The 11,000-nt window shown below is 65.8% G+C and overlaps 3 protein-coding genes across 7 annotated transcripts; 2 read left to right on the top strand and 1 right to left on the bottom strand.

Annotated features, from left to right (window-relative positions):
- Window positions 1–671: 671 nt before the first annotated feature.
- On the bottom strand, window positions 672–2,721 carry LOC135576367 (cytochrome c oxidase subunit 5B, mitochondrial). The gene is made up of 4 exons (XM_065041141.1): window positions 2,559–2,721; window positions 2,399–2,472; window positions 1,083–1,182; window positions 672–976 (listed from the first exon to the last, which is right to left on the bottom strand). The coding sequence occupies exons 1-4, from the start codon at window positions 2,650–2,652 to the stop codon at window positions 864–866; spliced, it is 381 nt and encodes a 126-aa protein (XP_064897213.1). The 5' UTR covers window positions 2,653–2,721; the 3' UTR covers window positions 672–863.
- LOC102088291 (calsenilin) lies at window positions 2,717–8,639 on the top strand. Of its 4 annotated transcripts, XM_065041137.1 has the most exons (8): window positions 2,717–4,341; window positions 5,390–5,514; window positions 5,617–5,686; window positions 5,786–5,856; window positions 7,610–7,717; window positions 7,798–7,902; window positions 7,995–8,057; window positions 8,203–8,639. In XM_065041137.1, the coding sequence occupies exons 1-8, from the start codon at window positions 4,245–4,247 to the stop codon at window positions 8,248–8,250; spliced, it is 687 nt and encodes a 228-aa protein (XP_064897209.1). In that variant the 5' UTR covers window positions 2,717–4,244; the 3' UTR covers window positions 8,251–8,639. The 4 variants fall into 4 exon arrangements, with proteins under 4 accessions (XP_064897209.1, XP_064897208.1, XP_064897206.1 ...); XM_065041136.1 differs by having other exon boundaries at window positions 5,617–5,856; XM_065041135.1 differs by lacking the exon at window positions 2,717–4,341 and having other exon boundaries at window positions 5,004–5,514.
- Window positions 8,640–8,786: 147 nt separating this feature from the next.
- On the top strand, window positions 8,787–10,997 carry LOC102088475 (fumarylacetoacetate hydrolase domain-containing protein 2). 2 transcript variants are annotated; one of them, XM_065041138.1, is made up of 8 exons: window positions 8,787–8,917; window positions 9,421–9,607; window positions 9,678–9,894; window positions 9,975–10,034; window positions 10,112–10,271; window positions 10,473–10,581; window positions 10,651–10,738; window positions 10,839–10,997. In XM_065041138.1, the coding sequence occupies exons 2-8, from the start codon at window positions 9,423–9,425 to the stop codon at window positions 10,899–10,901; spliced, it is 882 nt and encodes a 293-aa protein (XP_064897210.1). In that variant the 5' UTR covers window positions 8,787–8,917; window positions 9,421–9,422; the 3' UTR covers window positions 10,902–10,997. The 2 variants fall into 2 exon arrangements, with proteins under 2 accessions (XP_064897210.1, XP_064897211.1); XM_065041139.1 differs by having other exon boundaries at window positions 8,799–8,913.
- The last annotated feature ends 3 nt before the right edge of the window (window positions 10,998–11,000 follow it).

Here is an 11,000-nt window from a genome sequence, read left to right on the forward strand (position 1 = left end):
ACCCAGGAGGTTCGGCCATCACACTTGTGTGGGGCCACCTCTGGTGCCACCTGCAGAGTGTCACAAGCCCCCCAGAGCTGGGCGGTGGGGGGGGGTATCCCCATCTGCGTCACCCAGAGTCCCACAGGTGACCCACAGGCTGTACAGCCAGTGTCAGGGGTTCTGGGACCATGGGGACATGGTGGCCACTCAACCCCACCCTGACCCTGGGGACAGGAGTGACCATGGGGGAGACTCCTGAGTGACCCTGTCACCTGTGACAGTGACACATCAGGGACTGGTGGGGCAGTTGGGCAGATGTGGGTGCCAGGACCTCAGGGAGCCCCCGACACCCCCAGTGTCCCACCCTGGAAGTTTCCACCCCCCCACAGGGATGGACCAACCGCCCTGGGGTGCAGAGGGGTTTATTTTGGGGAGGGGGTTCCCCCAGCCCAAGCAGGTCCCCCCCAACCAGGGGACCCTCCAAAGCCCCCAATGGCCCCACCCTACCTCCTCCAGGGCATAGGGACAGTGAACAGGGGATCCCCCCACCTCAAATCCTGCTCCAAGGTCATGAGCACCCCCGGGGGGTCTCCCCATGTCCCCTCCCTGCTCACGATGCTTTAAATCCACACACCCCTCCCCCCTGCACCCATGGGTGCTGCCCCCCCTGCACAGACAGACTCGGGGTGTCCACACAAACTCTTTATGAGGGGGGGGACACACAGCAGGGCGAGGGGGGGGCAGCTCCGCTCAGCCCAAAAAATGCCCAGTGGGTGCTGGGGGGTTCGGTGTGACCCTGGGACCCCCAGTGGGTGCTGGAGGAGGGGGGGTGTCAGTATGACCCTGCCCCCCGCTCCCTCTTCCCCCCCAATCTGGGGGGCTCAGTGGGGCAGCTCGTGGGGGATGAGCTTGTAGTGGGCGCCGCAGGAGGGGCAGCGCTGGGCCTCCCCCTTGTGCAGCCAGAACCAGACGACGTAGCTGTTGTCCTCTTCACCTGGGGGGAGGGAGAGGACTGGTGGGGTGCCCCTCCTGTGGCACAGACGGGCAGACAGAGGGGAGGGGGGGCACAGTGGGGGGGAGGTGGGGGGCGGGGCACTTACAGACGCAGCCCACGATGCGCTTGTTGGTGATGGAGGGGACGAGGTTGGGGTCCTCCTTGGTCCCCGCGTAGCGCTTGGGCCGGAACATGCTGTAGGGGTCCTGAGGGGGGTGGGGGGGTGAGTGGGAGACACCCCCAAATCCCTCCTGTCCCTGAGCCCCACACCCCCCCCCAAACCTGGGTCTCCCTGAGTGGGGAGGCACCCCTAGACCCTGTCTGCCCCACCAAGGACACCCTGTCCCTGAATGGAGGGAGACTCAGGGCCACCCTGGGGTCACTCCAGCTGCCTCCCGTGTGGGGGGGACACCCCAAGACTCTGTGTCCCCCTCCTCAAGAGACCCTGCCCCTCAGATCCCCCGCCACACCCTGGGGTCCCCCCAGCTCGGGGAACAAAGACCCTGCCCCCCCAGCAAGGAGACTCTGCCCCTCAGACCTCCCCTACCCCTTGGGGTCCCCCCAGCTGCCCCCCAAGCAGGGGGGGCACCCCAGATTCCTCCTCCTGTCCCTGATGCGCCCCCCCCTCCCCGGTCTCCCCCAGCTGTACCCAGAGCTGGGGGGGGCACCCCTGGACCGTGACCCCCCCAGGACACCCTGTCCCTGAGCCCCCTCCACCCCCCTTGAGATTCCCTCAGCTGTTCTCCAAACAGGGGGGCATCCCAAACCTCTCCTCCTGGGCCTCCCCCTGCTACATTACAGGGTGCCCCTGGCTGCACCCCAACCTGGTGGGCACCTCGAAACCCTGACTCCCCTGAGGACACCCTGTCCCTGAGTGGGGGGGGCCTCAGGGACACCCTGGGGTCCCCCAACTGCCCCCTAGTTGGGGTCACCCCCGAACCCTGCTGTCCCCTCAGGGCATCTTGTCCCTGAGCCCCCCCCCCGTGCTCCCTCCAGCTTTCCCCCAAGCGGGGGGGGCACCCCAAACTCCTCCTGTCCCTAAGCGCCTGCCAGCCACACACCCTGGGGTCCTGCCAGCTGCACCCTGAGCTGGGGGGACACCCCAAACCCTGAGTCCCTCTCCAAAGACACCCTGTCCCTGAGTGGGGGGCGTTCAGGGACACCCTGGGGCCCCCCAGCTGCCCCCGAGCGGAGGGGACACCCCCAGACCCTGCCCCCCATCCCAGGACACCCTGTCCCTGAGCCCCCTCCCACACACACCCCCTGGGGTCCATCCAGCTGCTCCCCGAGCCGGGGGGCACCCCAGACCCTGCCCCCCAGGACACCTTGTCCCTGAGACCCCAGTTCGAGTCCCGGTGCCCGCAGCTGCCCCTGAGCGGGGGTCACCCCCGTCCCCGCCCGGGTCCCCCCGCACTCACTCACCAGGCCCTTGTTCATGGCCTCCATCACCTTCCGCTCCAACCCCGTCGCCTGCTCCTCATCGCTGGCCAGGTCGCCTGCGGGGCAGCGCGGTCACTCCGGGAGGCCGCGGTGCCGCCCGCCTCCCCCCCCCCCCCGGCCCCTCCCCGTTGTCCCCGCTCACCGGGCACGGCGAGGCCGCGGGCGGGCGCGCTGCGGGCCGAGGCCGCGGGCAGAAGCCGCAGGGCCGCGCTCACCCGCAGTAACCTTGAGGCCATGGCGGAGGCGGCGAGCGGCGCTTCCGGTGGCGGCGGCGGAAGTGGCTGCGCGCGAGGGTGTGGCTGAGCCACGCCCCTTGGGCGGTGGGCGCGCCCCGCCCCCAGCGACCGGCCCCGCCCTTGCAACAGGCCCCGCCCATTGGGAGGGAAGCCCCGCCCACTGGCGACTGACCACGCCCCTCCGTGCGGCCCCGGGGGTCACCACGGGGTGGGGGGGGATGGGGAGGGGACACCTTGGCGGACAGGGACAATGTCCCCAGGGGCCTTGGGGACAGGGACACCCCTGGGGAATAGGGACAATGTCCCCTGGGGCCTTGGGGACAGGGACACCCCTGGGGAATAGGGACAGTGTCCCCTGGGGCCTTGGGGACAGGGACACCCCTGGGGAATAGGGACAGTGTCCCCTGGGGCCTTGGGGACAAGGACATCTGGGGGGCTCAGGACAGGCCCACAGGGGGGTCAGGGCCACCCAGAGAGGGACAGGGCCAGTGTCCCAGGGACCAACAGGACAAGACAGTCCCAGGGGGACAAGGACAGTGTTCCTAGGGCCTTGGAGACAGAGACACCGCCAGAGGGACAGAGATGATGTCCCCAGGACCGCTGGAGACAGGACACCCCTGGGGGGACAGGGACCGATGTCCCTGGGACCTTGGGGGCAAGGCCACTCCTGTGGGGACAGGGGCAGTGTCCCCAGGGCCATTGGGGACAGGACACCCCCATAGGGACAGGGATTGATGTCCCTGGGACCTTGGGGGCAAGGCCACTTCTGGGGGGACAGGGACTACGTTCCTGGGGGTGTAGGGACAGGACAGCCCCAGAGGGACAGGAACAGATGTCCCTGGGGTCATGGGGACAAGGCCAGTCCTGGGGGGACAGAGACAGTGTCCCCAGGGCCATTCCCCCAAAGGGAAGGGGACAGACATCACTGGGGCCTTGGGGACAAGGCCACCGCAGGACATAGGGGACAGACGTCCCCAGGGTGATGGGGACAGAAGTGCCCGAGGGCTGGGACACCCCTGGGGGACAGGGCCACCCCCAGGGGATGTGGACACCCCCCCCGGCCCTCCCGTGCCTCAGTTTCCCCACGTGTCCCAGGGGAGCCCTTCCTGCTGCTTACTCATCCTCATCGATCGCACCGCTCGTTAGCCGCCCCACGTTAATTAACCCCCGTCACTAATTGGCCCCCAAGCACCAAACACCCCCCAAGGTGCAGTGTGGGGGGACGTGCCCCCCCCTCCTCCCACGGGGGGGACAACAACAACCTCTTTTTCCCCCAGTTTTAAGGCCGGCGCTGGGTCGTCACCCCCAGTTGGGCTGTCAGGGGCACCCATGGGTGCTGCACCCGCTGCCCTTTGTGTGTGGGGTGGTGACATAAAGAAAAAGCCCTATATAAAAGATAAAGAACTCGTGGTGAGGGTGCGGGGCGGGGGGGGCCGCGTGCCAAGGGGGGAGGGCAGGACGGCCGGACAGACGGCCGGACGGCGCACCCGCCCCTGCGCTGCCCGGGACGGCACCGGCCGCGACGGTGACACCCCCTGCGGTGCCCCCCCCGGCGCGGGGGTCCCGCGGTGGGTGTTTTCGGGGTGGGGGGGATGCAGGGCATGGAGCTGTGCGCCGGGGCCGTGCTGGTCCTGCTCTTCATCGCCGTCCTCAAGCAGTTCGGCATCCTGGAGCCCATCTCCGCCGAAGGTAAAACCCCTCAATTAACCTTCGTTAGTTCATTAATTACAGCCCCCCTCCTCAACTTGGGGTGGCCCCATCCTGCCCCCCCCCCCCACATCGGGTATGGGACCTGTTGGGCCTGGAAATGGGTACTGGAGGAGGGAAATGGGGGTTGTGGGGGGTGGAGGGTTTGGGGGTGCAAGGGGGGATTTGGGGGTGTGGGGGGGATTTAGGGTGGGGGGGGCAGGGACCCCCCATCCCACCCCCCCCGCACTTGCAGCGTCACGGCCCAGCCTTGTTCTGACCTTCCTGAGGGTGCTGGGCCCCCCAAAAACACCCCAGGGAGGGAACCCCCACCCACACAGCCCCAAACCCCCACTGGGGGGGTCTTTGCACCCTCCTTAACCCCCAAGAGCGGTGTCGGGGACCCCCCCATCCCAAATGACACCCCCAAACCCTCCTGCGGGGCCTCCAATTCCCCCCTGAGATGGGACACAGGGGGACCCCAAGTCCTGCATTGACCCCCAAGCCCCCCCGAGATGCAACACCATGGACCCCCAATCCCCTCCATGTCCCCAAAAATGAACATTGGGGTCCCCAAACCCCCCCAAATGGGCTGCAAGTGCCCTCTCCCTCCCCAGCTCCCCCCCCCCAGCACCACCCCGATCTTTTTGGGGGGTTCCCCAGTCGCGGATCCCCCATCCCCCCCCCCCATTTCCCCCTCCCCAAGTTCCCGCTCGGTGCCGAGCGGCTCCGCAGGGGCTCCCCGAGCTGCAATTATTCATGAGGCATCCATCATTTATTAATTCTTAATTATTAATGAGGCATCATTTATTAATTACCCGCCACGCCATTAGCGGCTCCGGGATGTTCTGCGCCCCAGGAAGGTGCTGGCAGCGGCGCCTCCCGGGGAAACCCCCCCAAAAACCCCCTGGGACGGGGAACCCGGCGCTTTCCCTCCCTCCTCGGGGAATTCGGGGTTTGCTGCCGCATCGGGGGGGGTTGGGAGCGGGGATGACGCGGGGGGGTCTCCCGGGAGGGGGGTCTTTGAAGGGGGGGTCTCTGTGTCCCCCAGATGCCGGTGACACCGACCTGGAGCTCTCGGCTGCGCGGCACCAACCGGAGGAGCTGGAGAAGTTGCTGGCGCGGACCAAATTCACCAAAGCGGAGCTGCAGGCGCTTTATCGCGGCTTCAAAAGTGTGAGTGCGGGGCGGGGCGGGGGGGGACAGCGGCCCCAGCCCCCCCCCCGCTGCGGGGACACGGGGGTTTCGGTGTCACTGGGCACCCCGTGTCCCCAACAGGAGTGTCCGAGCGGTCTCGTGGACGAGGAAACCTTCACCGGGATTTATTCGCGGTTCTTCCCCCAAGGCGGTGAGTGGGGAGGGGGCGGGGGGGGGGAAAGGGTGGATTGTCACCCGGGGATGTCACCGGGTCCGCTTGTGTCCCCCCCCCCCCGCCCCGGCCCTGCAGATGCCAGCGCCTACGCGCACTTCTTGTTCGACGCCTTCGACGCCGACCGCGACGGGGCTCTGTGCTTCCAGGTGAGCGGAACAATGGGAAACGGGGGGAAAACACCGGGAAAACACCGGGAAGAACACCGGGAAATGAGGGGGAAAATGCTGGGAAACACTGGGGAAAACGACGGGAAAAACACTAGGAAATGAGGGGAAAAACACGGGGAAAAACACCGGGAAAGACACCGGGAAATGAGGGGAGAAATGCTGGGAAACACTGGGGAAAACGACGGGAAAAACACTAGGAAATGAGGGGAAAAACACGGGGAAAAACACCGGGAAATGAGGGGAGAAATGCTGGGAAACACTGGGGAAAACGACGGGAAAAACACTAGGAAATGAGGGGAAAAACACGGGGAAAAACACCGGGAAGCACTGGGAAATGAGGGGAGAAATGCTGGGAAACACTGGGGAAAACGACGGGAAAAACACTAGGAAATGAGGGGAGAAACACGGGGAAAAACACCGGGAAGCACTGGGAAAGACGATGGGAAAAACACTGGGAAATGAGTGGAAAAACACCGGGGAAAACACCAGGAAACACTGGGAAAAATGACAGGAAAAACATAGGGAAAAACACGGGAAAAAACACCGTGAAGCAATGGGAAAAATGGCAGGAAAAACACAGGGAAAAACACTGGGAAATGAGGGGAAAAACAACGGGGAAAACACCGGGAAACACTAGGAAAATCACTGGGAAAAACACTGGGAAAAACACTGGGAAACGAGCGAAAAAACACGGGGGGAAAACCACCAGGAAGCACTGGGAAAGACGATGGGAAAAACACTGGGAAATGAGCAGAAAAACACTGGGGAAAACACTGGAAACACTGGGAAAAACACTGGGAAATGAGGGGAAAAACACGGGGGAAAACACTGGGAAGCACTGGGAAGAACAACAGGAAAAACACTGGGAAAAACACTGGGAAATGAGCGGAAAAACATTGGGAAAAACACTGGGAAATGAGCGGAAAAACATGGGGGAAAACACGGGGAAACACTAGGAAAAACACTTGGAAATGAGGGGAAAAACATGGGGGAAAACACGGGGAAACACTGGGAAAAACACTTGGAAATGAGGGGAAAAACATGGGGGAAAACACGGGGAAACACTGGGAAAAACACTTGGAAATGAGGGGAAAAACGCTGGGAAATGCTGTGGAAAATACTGGGAAATGCCAGGAAAAATGCTGGGAAAAATATGGGGAAACGCACTGGGAAATGCTGGGAAAATTAGTGGGAAATGAGGGGGGAAATGCCGGGAAACACTGGGAAAAACACCAAGAAAAACACCTGGAAATGCTGGGAAACACACCGGGAAATGCCGGGAAACACACCGGGAAATGCTGGGAAACACATTAGGAACGCTGGGAAAAATACTGGGAAAAACATTGGGAAACGCCGGGAAAAATACCGGGAAACGCCGGGAAAAATACCGGGAAACGCCGGGAAAAACGGCAGGAAAAAGCCAGGGAAGCACGGTGGGAAATCCGCGCTCCCAGCGGCGGATTCATCCCCCTCCTCGCTGGGGGGTGTCTCGGCGCACCCCAAAGCTCCGGTGTCCCGGGAGCCGGTGCCGGAGCGCCCCCGGCACTGCGGCAGAGCCGGCACCGCGCTCACCACGGGTAAAAATAGCGCCGGGCCGGAATAGAAACGGGATCAATAGGGAAAAGAAGCACGTAACCAGCTCCTGGGCGCCCTGCGGTCGATGGCGATGGTGGGGGGGACACGTGGGTTGGCGACACGCGTGTCGGGGCCACTCGTGGGTCTGTCCCGGCAGGACTTTGCCGTGGGGCTCTCGGTGCTGCTGCGGGGGACGGTGCGGCAGCGGCTGGAGTGGGCGTTCAACCTCTACGACCTCAACAAGGACGGCTGCGTCACCAAGGAGGTGACACCGCGGGGGGACGCGGCGGAGGTGGCCGCGGTGGGGGGGGTTTGTCACCCTGTCCCCGCTCTGTCCCCTCCCAGGAGATGCTGCGGGTCATCAAGTCCATTTACGCCATGCTGGGGCGCAGCACCCGGCCCCCCCTGCGGGACAGCGTGCCCGCCGAGCACCTGGAGATCTTCTTCCAGGTGGGGCTGTCCCCTCCGTGTCCCCTCTGCGTGTCCCCCGGGGGTCACGGGGGACAAGGGCCGTCCCCGCGACCCCCTGGCTGTCCCCGCAGAAGATGGACAGGGACGGGGACGGCGTGGTGACCCTGGACGAGTTCCTGGACACGTGTCAGCAGGTGACGAGCGCGGGGGGGTGGGCGGCATCGTCACCCCCGTCCCCGCCACCCCGTGTCCCTCGTTCAACGACACCCTGGGGGTGACACCTGCGGCCACCGCGGGGCGGCGGGGACAGCGGGTGACCCGTCGCCGTCCCCCCGGCAGGACAGGGACATCATGAGCTCCATGCGGATCTTCGAGAACATCATTTAAACCGGGACCGCCCGGGGGGGCGGGTTTTCTGTTTCCGAAGGGAACCGAACCCGGTGGCGCCGCCGGGGCCGTTCTGGGGACACGGCCCGTGTCCCGGGGCCTTCCCGGGGACGGCGGCTCCTGCCCCACGTCCTGCATGAGGAGAGCGGGTTGATCTTATCCATAAAACCCCCGGCGCTGATTTAGGGACAGCGGGTGACGCAGCCGGGCGGGGATTTGGGGGATTTGGGTGGTTTCTGCTGTTTTCCTCCTCACGAACAGCCCGGTGGGGCCCCGGCCAGGCCGCTCTCCCGGCCCCTGCTCCTCCTGCTGCGCCGCTCGCTCGCTCACTGCGTGTTTCTGCCAAATAAAAGGGACAAACCCGGTCCCGGTTCCGTCCCCGGTTCTCCGCCCGCGGCCTCGGCGCTGTCATGGCGGCGGGGACGCCATCATGGCGGCCGCTTCGCGTCTCCTGGCAACGCCGCTGCCCCGCCCCTTTCCGGCGGCGTGGCTGCGCGCCGCGGGCTCTCATTGGTGGCTCCACAGGCTGTCATTGGCGGCGCGGCCCCGCCCCCTCCGCGTTCCCATTGGTCTGGGCGGGGGGGGCGTGGCCTCGGCGCGGGGAACCTTAGGGCCGGGGCCGCGGGGTCAGCGCGTGCGAGGGGGGAGTGACGTTCACGTGACGTAGGTGGGAGTGGGGAATCCCCCGGGACCCCCAGGGATGGGGAATCCCCGGGGTCGGGGGGATCCCCGGGATCGGGCTGAGCGCGTGCGGGGGGGGGATCTGCCGCGATTCGAGGGAGCCCTGGGACAGGGCTGAGCGGGTTTAAGCGGGGGGTAAATCCTCTGGGAGCTGTGCGGGACTTGGGGGATCCCCTGGGACTGGCGGGATCCTCGGGATCGGGACTGTGTGGGTTCGGGGGGGAAAACCTCCGAGATTGGGGTCATGCGGGATCAGGGGTCCCCTGGGATCGGGGCTGACCGGGATGGGGGGAGATCCCTGGGATCAGGGCTGTGTGGGATCAGGGGATCTGCCTCCCCCCTTCCCCGCTGTGCCCCCTCACTGCAGGATCCCCGTGTGCCAGGATCTGCCCCTTCCCCTCCCTCCCCGTTCTGAGGTTCACTGGGGGGGTCCCCAACACCCCCTGTCCGCAAGATCCCCACCAGATCCCCTCAGATCTGCTCCCGCAGGGATGCGCCTGGCGGGGGCCATGCGGCTGGTTCGGTTCCGGGGGCCCGGGGGGGCCGAGCCCCGGCTGGGGCTGGAGGAGGCACCGGGGGGGGCCCTGGTCGACCTGAGCGCGGCCGAACCGGCGCTGCCGGGATCCATGAGATCCCTCCTGGAGAGCGGCCCTTCCGCCCTGGCCGCCGCGCACAGGTGGGTGTCGTGTCCCCCACCCCATGTCCCCCATGTCCCCCGTGCCCCGTGGCTGAGCGCGGCCCCGCAGGGCGCTGCAGTCCAGCCGGTTCCGGGTGCCGCGGGACGGGGTTCGGCTGCTGGCGCCGCTGGGGGACCCCCAGAAGCTGATCTGCGTGGGGCTCAACTACCGCGACCACTGCGGCGAGCAGGGCGCCCGCGTCCCCGCTGACCCCGTCATCTTCAACAAGTTCCCCAGCGCCATCACCGGCCCCTTCGACGACATCAAGATGCCCCAGGAGAGCAGCGTGAGGACCCCCCTGTCACCCCCGCCTGTCACCGTGTCCCCCCCATGCAGCCCAACCGAGTCCCCATGTTGTCCCCGCAGCAGGTGGACTGGGAGGTGGAACTGGCCGCCGTCATCGGGAAGAAGGGGCGGCACATCGAGGTGACCCCCTGTCCCTGTCCCGTCCCCACCACCTGCCCCCACCCCGGGTTAAGCAGGTCCCTGTTGTCCCCCTGCAGGAGTCGGTGGCCATGGACCACGTTGTGGGGTTCACGGTGGCCAACGACGTGAGCGCCCGGGACTGGCAGATGCGCAACGGGCGGCAGTGGCTGCTGGGGAAAACCTTCGACACCTTCTGTCCCCTGGGGCCAGCCCTTGTCACCAAGGAGGCCGTGACAGGTGGGGACGCAATGGGGACAACAGAGGGACGTGACGGGGATGGGGACTCGTGTGACACTGAATTCCCCCAGAATCACCCGTGTTTTCTCCAAAGGGGGACGCTGAGGTGGCACCGCTGTCCCCGTGTCCCCCACGCTGTGACGTGTCCCCCACGCTGTGACGTGTCCCCCGCGCTGTGATGTGTCCCCTCTGTCCCCACAGACGTCCACAACCTGCGCATCCGCTGCAGCGTCAATGGGCAGGTGATGCAGGACAGCAGCACCAGCCAACTCATCTTCCCCCTCCCCAAACTCATCGCCTGGGTCTCCCGGTACGTGTGGGGGGCTCCGGGGGTGTCACCGCTCCCCAGGGGACGCAGCTGACACCTGTGTCCCCCCAGCTTTGTCACACTGGTCCCCGGGGACATCCTGCTGACGGGAACCCCCGCTGGCGTGGGGTTTTTTCGGAAACCCCCTGTGTTTCTTAAGGTAGGGAAAGGGCTGGGGGGCGCAGAGTGGGAACACGAGGACCCCCCTCACTGGGGACAAGGCTGGGGGGTTGGCTGCCATTGTGTCCCTGTCCCCGCAGCGTGGGGACGAGGTGCAGTGCGAGATCGAGCAGCTGGGCGTCATCTGCAACCGGGTGGTGTGAGGACGGAGGCACCAAATCCCCCCGATTCGGCCGCTATTTTCCCCCGCAGGGGTCAATAAAGCCACGAGCCGGGTCGGCACCTACCCTCCCCCCCCACTT

Source organism: Columba livia, chromosome 25, assembly GCF_036013475.1.
Source record: "Columba livia isolate bColLiv1 breed racing homer chromosome 25, bColLiv1.pat.W.v2, whole genome shotgun sequence".
Lineage (NCBI taxonomy): Eukaryota > Metazoa > Chordata > Aves > Columbiformes > Columbidae > Columba > Columba livia.